This window comes from Triturus cristatus, chromosome 11, assembly GCF_964204655.1.
Source record: "Triturus cristatus chromosome 11, aTriCri1.1, whole genome shotgun sequence".
In the NCBI taxonomy this organism is placed as follows: Eukaryota; Metazoa; Chordata; class Amphibia; order Caudata; family Salamandridae; genus Triturus; species Triturus cristatus.
This window is the reverse complement of record NC_140594.1, coordinates 820,293,070-820,319,137: the sequence shown is the minus strand read 5'-3', so window position 1 is coordinate 820,319,137 and position 26,068 is coordinate 820,293,070. Positions and strand designations below refer to the sequence as shown.

At 48.4% G+C, this 26,068-nt stretch overlaps 1 protein-coding gene across 1 annotated transcript in view; it reads right to left on the bottom strand.

The window, feature by feature from the left end:
- LOC146785483 (thiamine transporter 2-like) overlaps nucleotides 1-26,068 on the bottom strand; it is an 826,847-nt gene that overhangs the window by 53,587 nt on the left and 747,192 nt on the right. The window contains exon 5 of the mRNA XM_085633336.1: nucleotides 12,248-12,389. Coding sequence (XP_085489462.1) covers nucleotides 12,248-12,389 — 142 coding nt within the window. The remainder of the gene's footprint in view (nucleotides 1-12,247; nucleotides 12,390-26,068) is intronic.

Below are 26,068 nucleotides of genomic sequence, written 5' to 3'. Positions count from 1 at the left end.
GTCAGACCTGGTTCACCTAGAACAGTCAGGCTTTATGCTACTCGCCATAATTTCTGTTGCGCCCACAATGCTATAGCTCTGGTGGACCGACTGGAATGCTCTGTGGCTCTACTATCAGCAGATATGGATAAAGCTTTCGACTCCATCAGCTGGACTTACCTATTTGTGCTTCTCCAGTGACTCAACATGGGTCCTCTCATATGTCCGATTACTCTATACCGACCTGACGACCTCCGTTTGTGTTGCTGACATGACCTCAGCCCCATTCCCCATCTTTTGCGGTACCAGGCAGGGATGCCCCCTGTCACCTCGTTTATTTGCCCTGCCATGGAGTCATTGGCGGCCAAGGTGAGAATGGACACCCAGGTCTTGGGATTTGAATGGTCCAGTGAAGTTGTGGACCGCAGGGTGCTATATGCTGATTACGTCTTATTCTTCATCACAGATCCAGCAACCTCCAGTCCCTGGATCCTAAGGATAATGCAGGTGTTTGGGGAGATGTCGGGGTTGTACATGAATATCAGTAAGTTGTTACTATTGCCGTTGAGGGGATTGCCTAGCGATATCACGTGGGCTGTGGGTTCGTCCATAGGTTCGTCCATAGAAGCTGAATGCTTCCAATACCTGGGTGAGTACCTGGCTCGCAGTAAAACATTTTCATGGGATCGTAATTTTTACCACTGACGGAGCAAGTAAAGACAGAAGTCAGAACCTGGTCTCATTTACCTCTATCCCTTAATGGCCGCTCTGTCATTTTTAAAATGATCTCCCTGCCCCGTCTTTTGTACCAATTGCGGAACTACCCCTTTCCAGTTCCCCTTACCTAGTTTTGATAGATCAATGTGGTATTGCTTCAGTTTTTATGGAGGGGAGGTGCCTCTTGGGTGGCCTTACGCACCTTCTTCCAATCCACTTATTTTGGGGGAACGCAGTCGCATATATTCAATCCTATCATGGGGTCGCACATCTACTGGTAATCAATGAATGGTGGTATTTCCCCAGAGATGACCAAGTATATGACGTGGAGAGATGGGTGATCCATCTGTGATCAAGTACTTTTATAGCAGAGCAGATGTGGATTCCCTTCCCCCAGCTACGAGGGTGGTGGACCTGGTGTGGAGGCAGTCCCTTCGTAGGATAGGGTGGTGGGGACGCCTCACGCAGGAAACTCCACTGTGGCAGAAAATGCTCATTCCCCAGGTGGAGGGGCTACAAGGCTTTCAGGGTTGGGAGCAGATTGGCATATCCACACTGGGAACTGTGCAAGGGACCTACTCCTTAAATCATTTCAAGAAATCCAATCTGACTTCTCAATTCCCTGCAGTCAATTCTATTTACAGTTGCACCATGCACTGCCCCTATACAAGTATTCTCTTGGCTCTGCCAGACCTCAACCCACTGAAAAGGAAAATTCTTATGGTTGAATAGGGCAGTCATAAAGTATCAAAGACTTGCAAATCTCTGGTCACGAACAGCACTACTACATTAGAAGCCCTCCGAGTGGCGTGACAGAGAGACATAGGTGACCTAGATGATGGGGGGCAGCGATATGCTTGCACCTGCAAATAATCCAGTTTAAATATCTCCATCGCGCCTACTTCACTAGACACCGGCTGTGGAGTATGGGACATATAAGCTCCTCCAGATGCCTGCAATGTGAATCCGAGAATGGCATCTTCCTACGTACAGTTTGAGTGGGGTGATGAGGTGCATGGCCAAGGTTATGGCTTGGGTCATCCCTCAGACCCCAACACTACACCTATTACATAGCACTGAGGGGATTGGCGGTAACCACTACAAACAACACTACTATTCCTTTACCACACCCTAGCTAAATGGGACATTGCGAGTCAATGGAAAAATGGAAACCCGCCTCTGTTTGGCATCAGGAACAAAGGCATTGACTTCTGTTTGGGCCTTGACATTGCTGTGTTTCAAGTGAGGGGGTGCCTGTAAAAGCATCCCAAAATCTGGCAACAATGGGTCGATTACCGGGGCTTGATTTTAGAGCCTGTACATAGCGCTGACATGCAAATGGACGCTGAAATTCCACGATATAGGCAGAACACTCATGCAGACCCTCATTTTTAAATATTTATTTTTTCTTTATTTGCATTTGTATCTGCAGTATTTATATTATTGATACAGATTTCACATGGTATATGGTAACAGCAATACAATAGGAACAGACATATAATTTCAATGGATTCTTAACGTAATTCTAAAAACATTACAACTTGAATCTATTGGGTGTGTCATGCATCACATATCACAATTCTAAAATCAGAGGCAACAATTACAATATATTTTACGTGTCCAGTGGGGTTATTGCTCTTTTCTGCTAAATGCCATGTCCCAATATAAGTACTATCCGATCTGCCTATTACAACCAGGTAGGACCTGTGTGATCTAAAATGCATCTCACAATGCAATGTATGTTAACATGAAAATAAACTTCTTAAAACAAATCAACACATCAGTCTCATTTCAAGTTATTATAAACAATTATGCCATGAGAATATTTATCCCTCAGTCTTGAGCCCCTATTCCACAAGGTACAGATTAAACGAAAAATGTAAGTTGTCCCTGTCCTCAGATATGTCCACCGTGTTCTCTATCGCGATGCCAGTGCCACATTGTTATGTGTGGTACCTAAATCATATGTTTCTTTAGAATTTTGCATCAGTCCTATTTCCATCGCCTTCTAGCAAATTATTACTATTTGATTACTGGTCTATTTGTTTTAGCTCCGACAATATCGTGTCACAGCATTGCGTGGTGGGGTATTTACGCCTACCCGCTCTCTCCTTCCTATGCAGTGCTGTGCTTTCTGCCTGTGCCCATACCACTAGTGAGTTTTTCCAGCTGATGATGGCAGGGGAGTGTCTTTTTTTCAATCGCATGGTAATTAGTCTTTTAGCTACAATACGACCCAAGTCTATGAACCAGGAAGTGACTCTGTGCTTCTTGGACCAAGAAAAAAGACCCAATATGCATTCTTCCTATGTGTGCATTTGTGGTCTATCAGTGGATGTTGCCAATGCCGCCGCCACGTCTTGCCAGTATAGTTGTAATGTGGGGCAGGTCCTTAGCATGTGTAGTAAAGTGGCACCTATTTGCATACATCTCGAACAAGCTGAGTTAGTTAGTTGAAAGTAGTTGTTTATATTGTCAGGGGATAGGTATGCCCTATGTATGATATAGGTCTCAATAATTTGGAATTTGGCATTCCATGGTATCTGCGTAGGACTAGCCAGGATCGTGTCCCTTTCACCGCCAGTCCATGGAGATCCCCTATCCTCCTCCCACCGGGTGCAGAGGGATGCCAGAGGTTGTAGGGTGTGCTTTAATAGACCCTCCGTTCGCGAACGTATTATGTGACTTCCATTGCCCATTACATGCAAATACTGAATAAGCAGGTGCATTTCTAGTTCAGTATTCATGTCCCCATGCTATTGGAAGTGATCGAATGATTGAATTGTGTAAAAGGAATTGACCAGTCGGCAGGTCGTATTTGTGAGATAGATTATTGAAAGGTGTAAAAGTGCAGTCCGTGTAAAGGTCTCCAAGCGTGTGTATGCCAGTGTGAAAGTACACTATTGGGAGTGCCCATTTTATTCCTTGGGGTCCCCAGGAGGGGCAATGCTGGAGCATATGGAATCTATCTCCTAGTAAGATATAGGCTGCATTTGTAACAGCGAATATCTAAGGCTAAATAGGTTGGAGATGCGGTGTGGGGTTGAGCTATTGGATGACGAAGATGGTAAATCTGGGAGTGTGACCATGGTGGAAGTGTTGAGGTGGTATCTTCTAGATTTAGTCCTGCGAGCCATATCGCCACCCACTGAAGCTGAGATGCCAAGTATTAGAGTTCCATAATAGGGACAGCTAGACCGCCCCTACTAGGAGGTGCATATAATTTCCAGAGCACTATCCTATGGCAGCTGGAATTCAAGATGAATCCCCTAATCATCAGCTCCAGTTCACAAACAGTTTTGGTTGGGACATAGACGGGAAGATAGGAGAAATAATATAGGAGCCTAGGTAATATTACCATCTTGGTCAGGCTAATCCTGCACATCACATTTAGTGGTAATGTTTTCCAAAATGTTATTTGCGACCTGATGGAAGATATGGTTTGACTCAAATTGCCCTCCAATATGTCGGCGGGACTGCAGTAAATAAGGATGCCTAGATATCTGTAGGTGGAAGGCTGCCAATTAAGATGTGAGTTATTAATGAGAATCTCTGGGTTACGAGTTTCACTGCGGAAAGGGTAGAGGCACGACTTAGCTCAATTGACCCTCAAACCTGAAGTTGCCTCAAATTGCCCTAATGTTTCTGCAATGAGGCTTCGTACATTGTGTAAGTCCCTGAGGTATAGTAGGAGGTAATGCGCGTACAGCGAAACCACATGTAAACCATCCTCCAGTTGAATACCCCTGTCCCCGCCCGACGCGCAATTGTGTTGGTAATGGTTCCATTGCTAATGAGAAGAGCAGTGGGGACAAAGGGCAACCCTGCCTGGGACCGCTGTTAATGGATATGCACTCCTATATTATGCTATGTGTGAGTATTTTAATGGCGGGTTGTGCGTAAAGCAATCTAACCAGTTGAAGAAAGTTGTCCCCAGACCCATATTTGCGCAACACTGCGAGAAGATAGGAGCGCTCCAGCGAATCGAAGGCCTTCCCCAGATCCAGAACCATGCAGCCTGAGTTGGGCCAGGCAACTGTAGCATACTCCTGGACTCTGAAGAATATACGCATGTTCAAGGAGGTGTTTTGGGTAGGGACAAAGCCATTTTGATCCGAATGAACCAGGCCCTTAACCACTGGAGCTAATCTGGCGGCCACTATGCAGGCTAATATTTTATAGTCTGCATTAAGTATAGCTAATGGCCTGTAGTATCCCAACAAATCTGGTTCCCTACCTGGCTTGGGGAGAGAAACCAACAGCGCTTCTCTCTGCATAGTTGTGATTGTGAAATCTGCCAGTGAAGTGTCATATACTCTTTTGAGCTGAGGTGTTAATGCATTGGCGTATGATTTGTAGAATTCAGATGGTAGTCCATCTGAACCTGGGGTTTTCCCTGTAGCCAGGGTGTGCATACTCGCCAGTATCTCCTCAATGGTAATTTTGGCGTCCATTTCTAGTCTCTGTTCTGGGGTTATTTTGGGGAGGGTGATGTCAGTTAGGTATTGGTGGATCTCCGCCGTTATATTGACTGTGGATTAACACAGTGTGGTGTAGTGAGATGTGAATTCCCGGTGTATGTCTTGCTGTGACCTTCCTGGTAGGTCGCTCCCCCCCCCCCGCTGCAGCTCCGCCTGCAACCTCGCTGTCTCTGCTGCTGCTGCCGGTGAATCGAGGCCCTCCACCACCCGCAGGCTTCCACCTGCGCCTCATCCCTGTTGGCCAGTGGTGGCTTTAGGTTCGTTTTTCGCTTGCTGCCTGTTGCTTTGTGCCCGTAACTGTCTGTGCCCCCTGCCCCCCGCTCGCTGCCTTGCTTTTGTGCCCCTTTTATTCTGTACCCCTCACCAACTTCTGTTTCCCCGTGCTGACTTTTGTGCCTCTGTGCCCCTTTGATTTTGTACCCCTTTTGCTCTTCTGAGCCCCGAGCCGGTCTCCTGTCCCCCGTCCCTGCCGCTGCCTCCCCTGCGTCCCCGCCCCCTCCGCGCTCATTCATTACACTCGTCCCTCGCCTCCCGCCTCCCAGCTGCTCCTCCCTCCCCACCTCCCCATATAAGGCGGGCGCTGCGCGAAGGCGCACCTAAGGCAAGCCCGTCTGCGCCTGGACCATGCTCAGCGCCAGAACCCCTGACCCGCACCAGCCAAGAAGACCGCCTCCGCTACGACGCCAAAACCCTCGTCGCTCTCAACCCAGGAAGGACCCACATCTGCTGCAAGGCTGCCCCAAGGCGCACCCATGGCCCCTTCACCTGCCGGAACTGCAGCTTCTCCTGCCGCGAAAGCGCCAAGACACCCCTCCATCCTGATCAACACCCGCTCCTCACACAAACACGCCGTCGAACTCTGGGACCTACTCAACACCACATCACCAGACGTCGCTTTCCTGACCGAGACCTGGATGAATGAAGCCTCCTCGCCAGACATCGCCATAGCCATCCCCGACGGGTACAAGATCACCCGCAGAGAACGCACCAACAGGGCTGGAGGAGGAATCGCCATTGTCCACAAAAACACCATCAGGATCTCAACAAACACCAACGACACCCTCAGCACTGCCGAACACATGCACTTCCAGATCCACACGGACCCCAAGACCACCCTAAGAGGCACCCTTGTCTACAGACCGCCAGGACCCCAGTCCCAATTCTGCAACTCCATCGCCGACCTCATCAGCTCGCACGCGCTGACCTCCACCGTCTACATCCTCCTCGGAGACCTGAACTATCACCTGGAGAACAACAACGACAGCAACTCCTCCACCCTGATCGCCAACCTCGCCAACCTGGGATTGAAACAGCTCATCACGACGCCGACCCACATCGCCGGCCACACGCTTGATGCCATCTTCTCCTCAAGCCCCCACGTCACCTTCAACCACGCCTCCAAACTCACATGGACAGACCACCACTGTATCCACTTCTCCTTCCGAAAACCCCTCACACACCACCGCACACCACAGACCCCCGCCGCTGCTGGGGAAAAGTCACTGACGAACAACTACAGACAAGCCTCGCACTCAGCCCTCCGACGAACCCCACCAACCCCGATGAAGGTGCACTCACCCTCGAACGCCGGATGAACAACTGCGCCAACACCGTCGCCCCGCTGAAAAACCCAACCAGCAGAGACACCAGCAGAAGAGGCAGCTGGTTCACCCCGGAACTCCTCGACTCAAAACGCACCTGCTGGAAACTGGAAAACATATGGCACAGCGACTAGATGCCAGACAGTCGCGCTGCCCACAAAGACGCCATCTGCAACCACCACCACCTCATCAGGACCGCCAAGAGGACCTCCTTCACAGAACGCCTTGACAACAACGCACATAACAGCAAGGAACTCTTCACCATCGTGAAGGAACTCTCCAACCCCAGCTCAAACACCAATGACATCCCACCATCGCAAGCCCTGTGCGACTCCCTCGCCGCCTTCTTTCACCGGAAAATCACCGACATCCACAACAGCTTCAGACCCCGAACGACCCATGCCGACAGCACCGCACCGAACTCACCGCACCCCTCCGCCCACGACACGCTGACAACCTGGGCTAACGTGAGCATCGAGGACACAATCAAGACCATGGGAACAATCCACTCCGGATCCCCGTCCGACCCGCACCACATCTTCAACAAAGCCGGCAATTCCATCGCACCCCACCTGCACAAAATCATCAACCTCTCCTTCGAGACCGCCACCTTCCCTGAGAACTGGAAGCATGCAGAGATCAACGCCCTACTGAAGAAACCCAAGGCGGACCGAGCGACCTCAAGAACTTCAGACCCATCTCCCTACTTCCGTTCCCAGCTAAGGTCATCGAGAAGATAGTAAACACCCAGCTCTCCCGTCACCTCGAAGACAACAACATCCTGGAGCCATCCCAATCAGGATTCCGCAGCAACCACAGCACCGAGACCGCCCTCATTGCCACCACAGACGACATCAGGATCCTACTAGACAACGGCGAAACGGCAGCCCTCATCCTCCTGGACCTCTCCGCCGCCTTCGACACCGCCTGCCACCGCGCACTACGCACGCGCCTCCACGACGCAGGGATCCGAGACAAGGCCCTGGACTGGACCACCGCCTTCCTCTCCGGCAGAACCCAGAGAGTCCGCCTCCCCCCATTCCGGTCCGAGGCCTTCGAGATCATCTGTGGCGTCCCTCAAGGATCTTCCCTCAGCCCGACGCTGTTCAACGTCTACATGGCGCCACTAGCACGCATCGCCCGACAGCACGACCTCAACATAATCTCCTACGCCGACGACACTCAGCTGATCCTCTCCCTCACCAAGGACCCCCTCACCACCAAGTCCAACCTCCACCAGGGAATGAAGGCCGTCGCAGACTGGAAGGAGGACAGCCACCTCAAACTGAATACAGACAAAATGGAAATCCTCATCCTCGGGTCCAACTCCTCCGCATGGGACGACTCCTGGTGGCCCACGTCACTGGGGTCCCCCCCGGCCCCCACCGACCATGCACGCAACCTGGGAGTCATCCTCGACTCGAAGCTCTCCTTGACCAAACAAGTCAATGCAGTCTCCTCCACCTGTTTCAACACCCTCCGCATGCTCCGCAAGATCTACAGATGGATCGCGACAAACACGAGGAAAACTGTCACCCAGGCCCTAGTCAGCAGCAGACTCGACTACGGAAACGCGCTCTACGCTGGAGCCTCGTCCAAGCTCATCAACAGACTACAGAGAATCCGGAATGCCTCGACACGTCTGATCCTTGACGTCCCACGCCACGACCACATCACCCCCCACCTGAGGAACCTGCACTGGCTCCTCGTCGACCAAAGAATCTCCTTCAAGTTCCTGATCCACGCACACAAGGCACTCCACAAAACCGGCCCAGCCTATCTCAACAGTCGACTATCCTTCTACATACCCAACAGGAAACTCCGCTCCGCTGACCACGCCCTGGCCACGGTCCCACGCATCCGGAGAACTACTTCCGGAGGCAGATCCTTCTCCCATCAAGCCGCCAGGACCTGGAACACCCTCCCCCTCTACCTGCGACAAACCGAAAACCTGCTGACCTTCAGGAGACAATTCAAGACCTGGCTCTTCGACCAATAGCAGCAGCATCCCCCCCCCAGCGCCTTAGAACACCTCATGAAGTGCGCTTTACAAATCATTGATTGATTGATTGATTGATTGAATAAAGTAGTGTGCCATGTGGGGAGCGAATACATGTGATAGGGGGCCTAGCATCACCCTGTTTGATAAGCCATGCAAGTAGCCTACCAGCCTTATCCCAGGTATTGTGAGTATGTGCTGAGTGCGCTGTGTAATTAAGACAACTGCGTCTACCTGTGGGTCAGCAACAGTTCGTTTTTCAAGGTGCGCTAAACCATTTTCTAACTTTGTGAGTTGCGTCTCGAGTGTCCTGCGCATGCCGGCATGTGCACCTAGGCAGTGACCCCTGATTACTGTTTTAAAAGCGTCCCATTCTATGAAAGCTGTTGACGCGGAGTCTACATTTTCAGCAAAGTAGTTTGTCACAGCTTCCCCCAAGGAGTCCCGGAATGGTCTGCCTTCTAATGTATCAGGTTGTAAACACCATCTAGGGATTGGTGATGTGGTATTGTCCCATGCCAATAATATTGTGTGTCGGATATGGTCAGAGTGGGTTCTACCAAGGTATTGTGGCTCTGTCATAACTGGTAGTAGGTCCTTCGCGACCAATATCCTGTCAAGTCTGACACCCAAATTGTGTGCCCCTAAGTAAAAAGAATAGACCTGGTTGGTGGGGTATCTGTGCCGTCAGGCGTCTGCTAAGTGCCACTGAGCAGACCAGTTATTTAAAGCCTTCATGGCTGTAACCCTGGGTGCCCCAGGTAGTGGGGTAAAAGAGCTATCCAAGGACGTATCAAGTACGCAATTATAGTCCCCTCCAAGTATCATCTGTGTTGCATGCCAGGTCGATAGTTTGCCTGATAGGGAATCTAAAAATAGTGCTTGTTCAGTGCTGGGCGTTTATAGTGATGCAAATATGACTAAATTACTGTTCAGACGTCCCCTTACCAAAACATAATGACTGTCTGTGTCTATGAGTGATTCCTCGACCCTAAATGGGGTGCCCGGTCTTACCCAAACCAGTGTGCCTCTTGTGAAAGCTGAATAACGTGTTGCAATGATTTGTCCCCTCCACCTTCTCTCTAGTGTGTAGTTGTCATGTCCCAGGGTTGAGTAGTTCTGGTGATCTGAGTATGGAGCGATAGGGGAAGACCGCAATTGCCACCTCTAGTGCGTCTGGAACGATCTATGTTCAAGGAATTCAGTACCAGCTGGGTTTGTGATCGCTGTTTCTCCACTCTGCCACCATCGTGTTCAGTGGTTGCGGGAGATTGTAGTACTGCAAGTGTTCGGGACTGAGTTGCCCGCCACTGCAATGCCACGTTCGCTTCAGTTGGTGTACTTATTCCCTTTAGTGTTAGTAACTCTACTTCATGTTACTCAACAAGACCCTTCATGTGTGCCCATAACCGTCAGATACAAGCAGATCCAGTATTCGTTAGGCAGTCGTATAGGTCAGAGTCCACACCCAGCGGTCCTTCCGTGAATGCCTCTGTGTCAGTTTATTCCCCTGTAGAGTCTAAGGGGGCTTCTTGCTCAAGGGGCCAGCACCGAACCCACACTTGTGCTCGGTGTGAAGGGGATGTACATTGCACCTCTATATGTTGGGCCCCCAGGTCTTTCAGGGATATATGGTTGTTCCGCCTAAGTGCCGCCCTCTCTTCTTCTCTCTTAAATCACCTCCCGGAGTGGCTGGCACTCATAATGGTGGCCATCAGCTCCTCTCCGCTGATCTCGGGATGTAGGCGCCAAACTGCTCCCCCATGGCAGTGCTTACCTCTGCTTATTTTTATGGCAGAATCTGTGGGATAGTACATTTTGGAGTCCTTTGATTCTTCCACGAGCCAGGCCTCCGAATTCATCACCAACCGCAGAGCAGGCCACTGGCCCACGAAGCCTCCACTAGACCATAGCTGCTCTGGCCGGGTCACCGTTCAGCTCCAGCTAGCGGTTAGCGACCACATGGCTTGAATCATCTAAGTGGGGAGGGGGCTCAGCAGCCACCCTACCTGGGAGTTCGCTGGTATGACCCCACTGGATCTCAGGACGGACCTCGGGCCTTCTCCGCAGCCACGGGCCGCACCTCACTTTTGACGGAACAGGGCCGCGCGTCTCCGCCCGCAACGACGGTACCCACCAGCGCACTGGAGACCACGAGTCTCTGGGATCAGACACAGGCTCAACAGTTCTTCCCAGAGCTAACTGGTGACCCCAGGGGAGCTTTGGACAGGATAAATGGACGGATTTTGGTGGATGTACAGCGGAGCTCTAACAGAGCTCGTCTGCCATCTTTGTCTGCGTAGCAATGCCTCCTCATATAGACCGTCATGTTCCTTAATGTATACATATGTCGGACTATGGGACATGATTGGGTGGGGAGGGGGCATCCGAAAGACATTGTGCATACGTTTATGTTTCACTATTGCATTCTTTTACTATTGTTTCTATTACTCCTTGGTATTCCCATTGGGGATAATGATGTGCCATTTATTCAGAGATTTACTATATCTGGGGTTGGTCCTCAGGGCCATTGTCAGGCAAAAACTTCAATAAAATGTTTTGTGAAAAAAAACGTGAAAAAAGTGCAGCGGCCCTATGTTTTTTTTAGGAGCCTGACACCATTGTTGCCAAAACCCAAGGTTGCTGAGCACCAAGGCTGTGCAGTCTTGATTCTATCTCACAATTCTTTCTTTCCATATCCTACCCTCCAGACTCTATAAGTCACTTTTTCTAATTATTTTTTATATCTGCGCCCCCTCCGTTGTCACAGGGTTCCTATTGTTTCTTTCCCCTTCTTTCTCCTTTTTCTATCTCTCTGTCTTCTGCTGTGGGTCAAAATTGCAAGATGAAACATACAATCTGGTTCCCAAAAATTGGTACCCCACCACCTGCAACCATGGGCACATGTTAAAAAGTGGCAGCTGATTTGTATTAATAGAGCCTTAAGTTACAGTTTCAATGTAATTGAGACCAACCACATTACATGTCATTCTGCTAGGGTCTTTAGATGGGGGTTCCTTGCACAAAACCACAAAGCTTCCAAACTCTGCGGTAATTAATATCATTTTGAAAAGTGCTTAATTCACATTAGAATAAGTGCAGGGGCCCAACATTTTGCTCAAAAGCCCTCGGGTGGCACTATCAAAGGATGGTGGACCAAATACTAATGCTGGGCAGTCTTGATTCCACTTCATGCCTCTTTAATCCATCATCAGAAACTGCTTCTCTTTGTCACTCTTGTAGCTTCTCTTTCGTCTCTGCTTTCTCCCTTTGTCACTGTATTTCCACTTTTCTCTTCCTCTTCCCTTTTCTAGTGAGAATCCGTTAGTGCCTGTCCCCAAAAATGAGTACTGGTAACCCCCAACTGCTATGACCGGCTCAAGTTAAGCACTGATCTTGGAGCACCTAAAAATTGCAGAAAGCAAAATATTTGAAACACCAATAAAAAATGGACAAAGAGCACACTGTACCTGAGTGACAATATCCAACCCCAGACCTTTGGAGTCAACAACAATAACAGTCACGATTGTCTGAAGGGCCAAAGCAATGAACGTATTGAATCCAAAGATTAAAGCATAACGTTCTTCACTGAGGTTAATGGCAATCTGAAATCTAAGAAAATAAATTAGTTAGTTAAATAATGAGAAATGATGGTGTTGCATCTGTTCAGATACTTCATGGGAGTACTTGTATTACTTCAAGCTGTGAGTAACCAAATAGCAGGATAATACGTTGTTACTATTATCAAGCTCAATAATACTCTTTTCATTAAGCCTGTAAAGTAAAAGGGTTGGTTTACCTTGTCAGAAGCTGATCCTGTGGTAACATAACTTGGTTGCAAGTGTGAGTTAAGCTCAAAGAAGTTAACACAGGCACACACTAAGGGGGAATTGCACTGACGGTTTGCACTTGGTTTGCATCATAAAAGTGATGCAAACCAGGCACAACATGTTGTGCTGGTATTAACTTTCCAAGGTAAATGATGATTAGCCTTGGTAAGTTGCCTAGAATAAGCAAAGTAGAGCTATATACTCTTTTGCATCAAGGCGGCGTTCCATGGGTGGTACATGTGCTTTCCCATGCAACCACCCATGAAGTTTGACGCAAATCCCAATTTCCTAACATTTGTAGACAGAGATTAGTACCAAAATGTATGCCTTCTCGAGGCAGGCATTACAGTGGATCAAGTTTGAAAGGTCTCCTTAGTTTTCCTGCCTTGCATGTGTGTTTCACTGTACAGCACATATACAAAGTACAAAAAGTGTTAAACTAAGTCAAAGCATAGTTTTTGTACTAAAAGGAGAGTCCTCCACTACAAAATCTATGCTTGACAGAATGCACAGTCCCTTGCACTTTGGTGATAAGCTGTGTGCGTTGGCACATGACAACCTAAAGTGTGCCATCACTGGGGGGAAGAAAAACATTGCCTTATCTTAATAGACATAGCACTGTTTTTTTAATCTCCCTTTGACCCAACGCAATGCAGTGCAGCAACATTTAGTTTTTGTGCTGCTCCAAAAGTTGGCAAATTTGGCGTTAGGTTTATATCTGACTGACTGGTCAGCACAGAGGTTTCTTTCAAAACATTTCTAACCGTGCATGTATTGAAGGTTTGGTAAGAAATCAGAGCCTTCTACGTGCTGATCAGCTGCAGCATTAGGTGGGTGAGCGGGAAGGAGCTGGGATGAAGCAGTGCACCCAGAGGGGGAGGCACACTGGGCTCCCAGCAATTGTGTATGCTTTGGGATCATCAATCCTGTGAGGCTTCACACTCCGTGTTCCCTAAATGGTTACCCTTGAGTTTCAGGTTCTGATACACTGATACACATTTCTGACCGGAGCCAGGCGGGGCAGTGGGTCATAAAATCAAGTAACTGGTAACCCTGGGCGGAGTTTGCGGAGTTGCACTACGCGAAGTGCAAAAACAACTCTGTTGCACTGTGCGGAGCTTCGCAAGCAGCGGAGATTGGTAGAAAAATGCCGTTCTCTGTGATTGCACAGTGCCAGATGCTTGTCTGCACTGTGCAATCATTGCGAACAGCACCATGCCCAGCACAAGCTTACCTTTTCTGCCGCTCGAGTAGATTTTTTATCAAGCGGCAGCTTTTCATCGCGAACGGGCAGTTTCTCAACGCGAGCGGTTGCGAGCATACGAAACCACTAGCAATGAGAAACCTGACCCCCCGCGTTGAGAAATCTCGCCAGGAAGTTTATTTTCCACCCTCGCCAACTTGACGTTGGTGAACGCAAGCGAAGAAAAATCTCTGCTCCGCCGTAACGCGGAGTGCGGGAAACTCCGCAAACTCCGTGAGCGGAGCGGAGTTCACCTCCCAGGCTTGCTAGATGGAGACATTTATTTTGTGTTCTATAAATACTTATTTTTACTTTTAGCCCCCTTTCTTCAGCCATGGAAACGTTAATCTTATGCAGTGGACTCCAGGAGCACCTCATTTCAGGAAAAGGAGTTCGAGCAGGGGGGCGGATCCGGGACAAGGGGGAGAAATAAAAAAAATAAAAAAAGAACTTACCTGCAGCTGCCGCCCATCAGCATTGCTTCACGCTCTTCTTCTCCTCTCCTATCCAGGCAGGCACAGGCTCCTAGACTGCACTGCGGTCAATCGTGAAGCTGCTATCATGAATGAGAGCAGCTTCAGGATTGGCCATGAGAGCAAATATTTTGTGCTCCCAGACAATCTTGGAGCCTGTGCATGCTCTCTCCATCCCAGCAATGTTCGCCAGGCCACTCATTGCACTCAAGGCACAGAGATCACAATCAGACAGCCAGGCATCTCTATATTAGGCGGGCTTCTAGTGCCAGGGGAAGAGAGGCCAGGTCTGTAGTTGACCTTGTGGGGCGTCTACCATAATTTAAATGAGAGCCTTCATTTGTTGTGGATGTGAAGTGTGAGGCCAAAGGGCTGTACCGAGACCAATAACATATTTTTTCAAAGGGGATGTGCACTTATTGCATAGAAGATGTTTATTTGTGGTAGAAAGCTAGCAGAGGCATCTGATGTTGGGTGCCCTAGGCGCTAGTTAAAGGGACGTACTTTGAGGATCCTTGGGGATTATGAATTGCATTCTCTTACATCTTTGCTAGTGGAAGTATAGTTTAATTCTTACATATGAAAGTTTGAAAGTTAGTACGTCCCCAGTTTATTGCATATTTGTGCATTGCTGATTGAGTCACGTGTTTTCTCTATTTATGCATTCAGTTCCGGAAGAGGTTTTATTGTATGCAGTAATCCATAGTACTACTGGGTGATGGTGCTTAGATATGTGATGATTACATACAACGGGGGAGTGATTCAGTTACGGAGTTCAGAGGCCGAAATCATTACAGATGTCATTTTAATTAACTCTGGGTTAACTTGTTTTTTCTTCTTTTTTTATACTTTTTTTCATTCAAGATTCCTTTACCAATTATCTTTGAACATACCCTTGGTATTTTCTTTATAGCAAAAAAGCAGTATCTACAATATTTATATTACTTACATATATAAGGACATTAACATCACAATCGACATTCTTTCAAATGGATACACATATGTCTTTACAATCAAATACAATACAAGTACAATCACTTTACAGCTGAAGAGTATTTTTTTGAGAACTCTTATAGTCCTACTTATTTTAGTCAATTAATGGGACGTTTATTTTTTCGTCCTCAATATACTCTATTCCCTGGGTCCTGCGGGGGTCAGAGACTGTTTTCACATTTCTAGCTTGAGCTTATACTTTCCAGCTTGAGATGCCTAGTCATTCATTCAATAACTTTATTCGATTCGAAATAGAATCATAAAAGTATTCATATTTAACATACAAATTCACAAATGGTATTTCTTATCAAAAAGGTATGAATACATAAGCGGCAAAGACCGTATATCAAAAACACATTTTCTATGGACACTATATTCTTTATAAAAAGTTCTTTAAAATTCAATACGATAACACTAATATAAATTACATTAAAAACAACAAACAATTTATAAAAATCTATTACTCCAGATTTCCCAATGGACTCACGATCAATTTGTATCTCCGCGGACATTTAATAACTTCCTTTAGACACAAACAAAGATATAAAGTGCAATGTGCATTTTTAGACTACATCATCAATCCACTTGATTTTGTAGGTTATCAATATAGTAGAAAACATAGGTTTACATCACAATCATTTTTATTTAACACAGGTATTAGACATCCTACCAAAAAACAGTCCCGCCTTAATGAAGACCTTCATATAAATAAAATTATCTGGTCCAACCGTCACAAAGGTCGAAACGCGTTGGCAACCACAAACTAGGAGGTCAAGAGTAAACAAGGCCAACAAATATGCCAATTGACTAGGCATCTCGAGCTGGAAAGTATTTAAAATGCAGCACACATAAAAATAGCAAAAACAAGAAGAATTTTAAATATTTCCCTCATTGCTCCTTTTGGCACTGCCCCATATTTATACTACCGTTGTAAATATGGGGCAGCGCAAAAATCAATGGGTGTTGCTGTGAAACGCCCACCACAACACCTATTGCCCACCGCTTTCACGGTGAGTATAGTGTGAAGGGGTGCCTTATTCAAAAGGTGGTGTTAAAACACATTACGTGGCTTAACGCCGCCTTTTGAATAAGGCGAAGCCCTATAGCCACCACAACGTAGAGAATAGTGATGTTTTGATGGTGATAGGGGCTTGTAAATATGGGCCCTTCTCTACAGGTCACAGGGTGCAAGATGCGTGCTATTTGTAAATATGGCACTTGACAATGGGAGACACCTTTAATAATAAGTTTAATGTGATCCATATAAAGATAACTTTAACTCTCCGCTTTAATCTTCGCCCATTTCAAAGTGTGGCCTTTACACACAGTAGGCATCTTGCTACCAGAGGCTGGTGGACATAGTGCCATATTTATAACGGAAAAATGCAGCCATTATTTTAATTGGGGAACTGTAAAGTGCAGAAATTATTTCCATATTATGAACATTTTTTTGCAGAATATTTTTATGCACATTAATTTTCTCCTATTTAAAAAACACGGTTGTATGCTTGTGCTATTAATGGAATGGTGCCACATATAGCAAAAGGTATGTCCAGTGCCACAGGTACATACAAGACAGATTCTCAGTCACGCATACACATATATCCCATTCATTTGTACACATGTTCAAACATCCTTGAAGACCATATTCTCTCTGACACACGCGGCAGCCCTGTCATAGTGCCCTTAGTCACAGTTTTTTGTTCAAACCATAGTATATGGCTCTATGGACATTAGGCTTAAAGTCAATGAGGCTCAGCGTGGGGGTGTCAGGTAACAATGCTCGAGTTGCTTAGCCTTCCGTAGCTCACAATTATTTTCACTGATCTGAAGTACCTCTCACCACAGAAAAGGTTGGAGACCACTGTTCTAATGTGTGCTGCTGGATGTGTTTGTATGACAGCTGAAGTGCTATTGCACATTTGTACTATTGCCACCATATTGATATTCTACTCTATGACATATTTGTGCTGTGTCTGTTGTACGAGCAGAGTTATATTGTGTACTGTGGAGAGTAAGGCAAATAGACTAGTAAAAGCTGTACTTTGCTTACTCAGTTAAGACAGTAGTTCAAGCAGGCAGGTTGACTTAACCTCAAGTGCTGATGACTACTCCAGAGTGTCATGAGTCTATTGCAGTGGTTGCTATGGAATGGAGAGTATCACCTCCACGGATTATACTCATCCGAAGACATTTTTGTGGTATTATTGTTTGTATAAAATGGGATTACAGACACCCGGATCTATTGGGGATCGAGGGCGTATGGGGGGTTTACACATGTAATTAGAAATGCACTAGACATCACACTGAACTATATTTTACCTTTAACGACTCTATACCCATTTACATTATACACATTTACAATTTCAAACATGTGATGTGATTGGTCCAAGATCACAACATTTTCATATGTCAAAGCTAAGATCTCCGTTTTTATTATAGTGGATTTGGAGTTAAAACAATATTGCAACATTAGGTTCATGTAACCTAAATAAGCTGTTAGCAAAATCAGTAAACTACTTCATAACTTAAACCTGCATCTCCTGACAATTGAGTTCAGCCTAAGGGATCACTGATAAAATACTGATCCAACAAATATCAAAATACACTAATATTGGAAATTATATATCACAAACAAAAATATCAACTACATATACCTAACTATAAAAATAAATATATTGAGCACACAAATATCTTTCTCAAAAACTACGAATTTACATATATCAATAACAAAAAATTTTGAAACACATATCATCTCATACAAATAAACATATAACATGTCAAAAATATTGATTCAACTACAATATTATCGCCAACATAACTAATAAACCTTAAAAAATATAACAAAAACAATTGTAACTTAAAATGACTTCTAATAAACACAAAGCTTGTACGTAATATCTTCATTAAATAAAAATATATCACTTCAACCAAAAATTAAACAGTCACCCTAAAAAAACAAGCACCTAAAATACATACAATAAAAACACCAAAAGCATTATTATTAACCATAAACATTTAAACATAGATATAAATAAATATATATAAACAAAGAAATGCACAAGTCAGTAAAACACACTATGTATTATACCATAAAAATGCATAAGTTAGCGTTCACTAAACATGGACTCAACAGATAAAAAAGAATTTAACCCATAGAGAAAAACAATAAAATAACACTTTAAGCAACTTCAACCAACAAAATCAATCAAACAATTAAGTCAGCAATATAAATGGCACACTAATTAAAACAACTAGGGGTCTCATTTATGAAAAGTGTTGCATCACTGTGGTAAAACAGCGATGCAACACTTTTCAGTGCGCTCTTTAATTTGCAAGGATTAACAGATACGTCAGGAATCCTAACGTGTCTGTTGGCGAAAAAATGGCGCATTGCTGGAGTGTATCTGAAAACAGATGCAACTCTAGCACTGTGTCTGTGAAAAGGCCTGCATCACCCCTGACACTGCAAAACTTCTACAAGCCTTTTCTGTGCCGGAACACCCACCCTGCATACATTACACCTGTTGCAGGTACAATGTAGCGCCGGGGTTTACAAAGTGACACATCTGCCTAGATGCGTCACTTTGTAAATATGCCAGTGTCACACATTTCTTATGCTGCTGCAGCCTCACAAAAAATGATGCAAAAGAAGTGTAAGAGCCTCATAAATAAGGCCCTCAATGCTCCAAAAATGACCAATGCAAAAATAACAATTGATGCACAGAATGCAGAACAATGTCATACATTTACCACAGTACAGAGATCTGGGCCTGAATCCATTGTTTTTTGCTCCCCGTGCCATTCCAGGTTGAACCCAGCCACATGCAAATCAGTCTTGACCCTGCGCCCAATGGGAGAAGTCCAGCCCGAACTGCCAGACGAGTTCCTCCCTGGACTGGAAACTAGCATCCTAAGGCCGGTTTCATGGTTTCGCCCCTCATCATCCAGGACAGCTTGACTCCAGTGGCATGGAGAGCACAGGACCCACGTCTGGGCATACCAGTCCCACTCGGGGTGACAAATGGAAAAAGAACATTTGATGGACAAAATGCACAACAATGTCATACATTCGCCAGAGTACAGAGATCTGGGCCTAAATCCATTGTTTTATTGCTAACCCATGCCATTGCAGTTTGAGCCCAGCCATATGCAAATCAGTCTTGACCTTTCGCCCAGTGGGAGCAGTCCAGCCCGAACTGCCAGGCCAGCTACTTCCTGGACTGGAAACAAGCCTCCTAGGACCGGTTTTGGGGTTTCACCCCTCATCAGCCAGGATAGCTTGATTTCAGTGGCATGGAGAGCACAGGACCCACTCCTGGGCATACCCGTACCCGGGCAAACTGTGGTGGTGTAGTGAACTAAAGAATTATGGATTTAACCCAGATCCTTGTGATTGGGGGTGAATATTTGTGTTCTCCAGCATTCCGTCCATTTCTTTTTATTATGTCGCTCTAAGTGGGAATTGTATCCCCACACATGTGTCCCATGCTCACCACACCACTGGATTCAAGCTAGCCTGGCTGATGAAGGGTGATGTCCTGAAACCGGTCCCAGGATGCTTGTTTCAGGTCCAGGGAGGACCTGGCTTCGCAGTTCGGGCTAGACTGTTCCAACAAGGAACAGAGTCAAGACTGATTTGCATATGGCTGGGTCCAAACAGGGGTGGTGTGGTTAGGAAAAGAATGATGGATTTAACCCTGATCCTTGCGACTGAGGGTGAATGTTTGCATTGTCCAGCATTCCGTCCATCAATTATTTATTTTCCAAAAACGACCAAAGCTGCAAATGGACGAAACTCTGCCAGATTCTCACAACAAACAATTAAAAAAGAAATAATACATCTTAACAACTACATAATCAAGTAATACTTAATTTAAACTAAAAATGAACTGTTATTAAACTGAAAAATATAATTTAACAAATACTTAGTAACACACTATGTAAACTTTATCTTTTTACATACACTACCTAAAAGAAAAAACAACAACTTCCAAATCAACAAACTGCCAGTAAATATCAACCTACAACAAAGCACCAAGAACAAACTCTAATAAACTCTTAGGTGCCAATTACGATCCTGTAAAAAATTCCCCCGTACGACTCGTATCCGGTCTTTTTACCGTACGAATCGTACAAGTGCCGTAAAAACTGGCAATCACGATTCGCATGGTAAAAAGTCCATACGAACCGCATTGGGAATCATTCCCCACACGTCCTCGGGTCGGAAAATGTGTCCGACACGTCCTCGGACGATTTACCGTACAAATGTGAAAAGTGAAGTCCGACCGAGGAATCACGATCCAACCCGTGCGTCCGAGGTCACAACCGTATGGTAAAAACACCGTCCGCACCGAACTCTCATTGCAACCATGGAGACATGTGCCCGCATACGCGCCCAACACTCCCCCCAGCACCCATACGTTCGAGTAGTACTCCCCGTGAATGTACACCCCCCCTGTATGTACACCCGTGTACGTGTCGAACCCCCACCCGTGTATGTACACCCCTGTACGTTCGAGTCGTACCCCCACCCCTGTACGTGTCGTACCACTGTGTATGTACACCCCTGTACGTTCGAGTCCTACCCCCACCCCTGTACGTGTCGTACCCCCATGTACCTACACCCGTGTACGTTAGAGTCGTACCCCCACCCGTGTACATGTCGTACCCCCGTGTACCTACACCCGTGTATGTCAGAGTCGTTCCCCCACCCCTGTATGTGTCGAACCACCGTGTATGTACACCCCAGTACGTTCGAGTCGTACCCCCACCCCTGTACGTGTCGTACCACCGTGTATGTACACCCCTGTACGTTCGAGTCGTACCCCCACCCCTGTACGTGTCGTACCACCGTGTACGTACACCCCTGTAAGTCCGAGTCGTACCCCCACCCCTGTACGTGTCGTACCCCCGTGTACCTACACCCGTGTACGTCAGAGTCGTACCCCCACCTGTGTACGTGTCGTACCTCCGTGTACCTACACCCGTGTACGTCAGAGTCGTACCCCCACCCCTGTACGTGTCGTACCACCGTGTATGTACACCCCTGTACGTTCGAGTCGTACCCCCACCCCTGTACGTGTCGTACCCCCGTGTACCTACACCCGTGTACGTCAGAGTTGTACCCCCACCCCTGTACGTGTCGTACCACCGTGTATGTACACCCCTGTACGTTCGAGTCGTACCCCCACCCCTGTACGTGTCGTACCCCCGTGTACCTACACCCGTGTACGTCAGAGTCGTACCTCCACCCCTGTACGTGTCGTACCACCTTGTATGTACACCCCTGTACGTTCGAGTCGTACCCCCACCCCTGTACGTGTCGTACCCCCGTGTACCTACACCCGTGTACATCAGAGTCGTACCCCCACCCGTGTACGTGTCGTACCCCCGTGTACCTACACCCGTGTACGTCAGAGTCACACCCCCACCCCTGTACGTGTCGTACCACTGTGTATGTACACCCCTGTACGTTTGAGTCGTACCCCCACCCCTGTACGTGTCATACCGCCGTGTACCTACACCCGTGTACGTCAGAGTCGTACCCCCACCCCTGTACGTGTCGTACCACCGTGTATGTACACCCCTGTACGTTCGAGTCGTACCCCCACCCCTGTACATGTCGTACCCCCGTGTACCTACACCCATGTACGTCAGAGTCGTACCCCCACCCCTGTACGTGTCGTACCCCCGTGTACCTACACCCGTGTACGTCAGAGTCGTACCCCCACCCCTGTACGTGTCGTACCACCGTGTACCTACACCCGTGTACGTCAGAGTCATACCCCCACCCCTGTATGTGTCGTACCCCCGTGTACCTACACCCGTGTACGTCAGAGTCGTACCCCCACCCCTGTACGTGTCGTACCACCGTGTACCTACACCCGTGTACGTCAGAGTCGTACCCCCACCCCTGTATGTGTCGTACCACCGTGTATGTACACCCCTGTACGTTCGAGTCGTACCCCCACCCCTGTACGTGTCGTACCCCCGTGTACCTACACCCGTGTACGTCAGAGTCGTACCCCCACCCCTGTACGTGTCGTACCCCCGTGTACCTACACCCGTGTACGTCAGAGTCGTACCCCCACCCCTGTACGTGTCGTACCACCGTGTATGTACACCCCTGTACGTTCGAGTCCTACCCCCACCCGCGTATGCATGGAGCGTACCCACACCACAACATCCTAAGGACGGAGCGTACCCCAGGCCCCAACATCACAACCGATAGTACGACTCGTACCAAGCCACACACAAGGACAGCACTGTACAACAAAAAGGCCCATGTACACACCGTACACACGCCAAAAAACGCACGTACACAACCAGGAAAAACCAAAACGACACAATAATACACCATTCGAATGGCACAAAGCCACAAAACATGTCCAACAACTACCAAAACAACACAATCACTGACCTGCAATAGCCAAAAACAAACAGAGGCCCAAAACACCACCACTCCTTATAACACACCCACCCAAAGTTCAAACACAGCCACACCCACCAATGGACCAATAAAAAGGGCCCACACACACAAACCATGAGCCTTTGCAACAGACTCACTGCTGCCAGACCCCACAGACAACCTCCAGCACCAAACTACAAGCTTCACCACACCTTACACTTGCACAACTTCACACAACCACCTTCTCAAACACACCCTCATCACATTCACACACACACCTGCACAACCACACACACACACCCACAACCATCCACACACCCCCCCCCCACCATCCACACCCACACCCCTCACCATGCCCACTAACAAGAATCCAAAGTTCAGTAACCGAGAGTTGGAGGTCCTTGTCGATGAAATCCTCAGAGTCGAGCCACAGCTCTTTGGAACCTTGGTCAGACAGACCAGCATGTCAGAAAAAACAGCCATGTGGCAGACCATCGTCGATGCTGTGAATGCTGTTGCGGACACCAGAAGGAACAAGCAGGAATGCCAAGCCAGGTGGTACGATCTGCGGAGGAGGGTCCGAGCCAAGATGCTGGATGAACACAACCAGGCCAACGCCACTGGAGGAGGGCCGTCCCGCAGACCCGTACACTACCATCCCTGGGAGGAGAGGGTGATGGCCATACTGCCGGTGGAGACAGTGGAGGGATTAGGAGGACTCCGAGACCCGGGTGAGTACACAAACAACTAACCTCACATGGGAGGAACGTCATCCACAACCAAAATCACTAACAGGCACGCAACCACCCCAAGCTATCGCATGACTCAACCACACTCCATGAACACGCACATGCCACTGCTGCCACCATGCCCCATGCACCCAGCTGGACAATGTCAAGTAACAGGCCACAGAAGACACCAACACATGACACGGTAACCCGGATGGCGGGAGGGTGGGCACCAAAATTCACATAGTGCAACTCAGAAGCAGACAACAATGCCCTCTGCCCATATGGCCTAGGTCACAGCCAGACAAACACTGTGTCCCCACACAGGAAAGACTTGCCAGCAAATGGCGGACGCCTTGCATCAACACATTGGGGTGAAGGGACTGTTTTGCACATGACAGCAGCTAATGAACAGCCAACATTGTGAAAGAGTGGCAGCACACACCACCACAGCAGCAGCGCAGAGACACACACTACACCCAATGGGTGCCTGGAGATCAGAAACAAACTCACATCAACAAGCCAAGGGCCATTCAAAGATCTGCTAACAGTGTGTGCCCAGGAAGCTGGGCTGAGGTGACAGAGGCTGACACACAGAGGGAGGGAAAGGGGGACAGAGAAGGAGGGAGAGGGGGACAGAGAGGGAGGGAGACACAGGGAGACGGACAGAGGGAGGAGGCTGACACACAGAGGGAGGGAGAGGGGGACAGAGAGGGAGGGAGAGGGGGACAGAGAGGGAGGGAGAGGGGGACAGAGAGGGAGGGAGACACAGGAAGACGTACAGAGGGAGGAGGCTGACACACAGAGGGAGGGAGAGGGGGACAGAGAAGGAGGGAGAGGGGGACAGAGAGGGAGGGAGACACAGGGAGACGGACAGAGGGAGGAGGATGACACACAGAGGGAGGGAGAGGGGGACAGAGAGGGAGGGAGACACAGGGAGACGGACAGAGGGAGGAGGCTGACACACAGAGGGAGGGAGAGGGGGACAGAGAGGGAGGGAGAGGGGGACAGAGAGGGAGGGAGACACAGGGAGAGCAAATCAGTCCTTTGGTGTGTGGGACTGTCTGCTCGTCAGCAGGTGGACTGCGTGCATTTAGACAAGGGTGGCCAGTGCCAGCACCCCCCCTCTCCTCCATGGCTAAACACAGGGCCATGTCACAACCTGTGCACGAGCACAACGACAGCTACCTGCATCATTGAAGTGTGTGTAACTACTTCATGTGCCCACGTACAGTGCAACACGGAAGGCGCCAATGCACGGCTCGCCACACCTGCCCACTCCACTGCTGACTGCAGTCACACTTGACGCAGCAAGTAAGACTGTGCCACTCATAGTTAAAGGCGCCAAACCTGTGCCCAAGGAACACACCCATGCACAAGTGCACTGTGAGTGGAATGCCAGACAGATCCAAATTCCCAGAGGAAATGTTCCAACTTAGAAACTGATGAAACATGGATGTTGCATGGACCTAAATTAACATTGTCTCTCTCACACACAGGTCAACCTCGTGGTTCACCCCCCAACACTGGGGGGGAAGACTCACAGGACCCGGCTCTGCGAGAGGCCGATCCCACCGGCAGCGACGACTCTCACCACTCTGTGGACGACCCCGACCAACCTGGCCTCTCTGGTGTCCAACGACCTGCAGCACCTGCGTCAGGTACAAACGGGCCAACCACCACCCCCACTCCTGCCACATCCCAGGAGACACCCAGGATCCCTGCCCCACCACCACAAAGCAGCCAGGCTGGCCAGGAGGGACACGGTGTCCCGGGCACCCAGGAGGAGGCAGGCGACAACGCCAATGCCACCCCTCAGGGGTCCCGGAGACCCGATGTGCCCACAAGGGCAGGCCAGGTGCAAGTGGGCAGGGGTGGTGGGAGTGGAGGACGGCGGAGGCGCCAGCCTGACCAGTTGGCTGGGGACCCGGTATTTTCCCATGTCCGTAACATCCTGGACACATACCGGCAGGACACCACGGGCCTGGCCCAGGTTGTGTCCGTCCTCGAGGGGATCAAGACCCAGCAGGCCCAGCAACATGCGGAGCTACATGCCTGTCTACTGCAACACCAACGGAGGATGGAGGACGGACAGGCTGAGCTTGTGACGGCGTACACGGGAATTCACGATACACTCCGTCGGATGGCCGACAACATGGGCAACCCTCCCTGTGCCAGAAGGCGGAGAACATCACCACCCACAGGGAGGGATCAGGAGGAGGAGGAAACATCCGATGGAGCATCCCAGACGTCGTCACGGCCTGCTTCTGAGGGTCCCCGCAGGAGGGCGGGTCGTCCACGGAAAAGACCGTGAGGGTCGGCGCCACATCACCATCTCCTAGGACACCTGGCCTGGCACCTGGCCCACTGGAGCAACAGCATCACAGCATCAAAAGACATTCTCTGCCACATGGCCTTGCTGGTCACTGTCTGACCAATGTTGACAAAGACTGTGGCATGGACTCTGAGGATTTCCAATGACAAGGACACCAACTCCCCTACTGAACTTTGGATTCCAAACACCCGGAAAGCCCCTCATGTCATACCCCCCCCCCACCAAAATAAAAAGTTACACCATAAAGAGAAGATGCATACCTTTTGCATTATTACCTT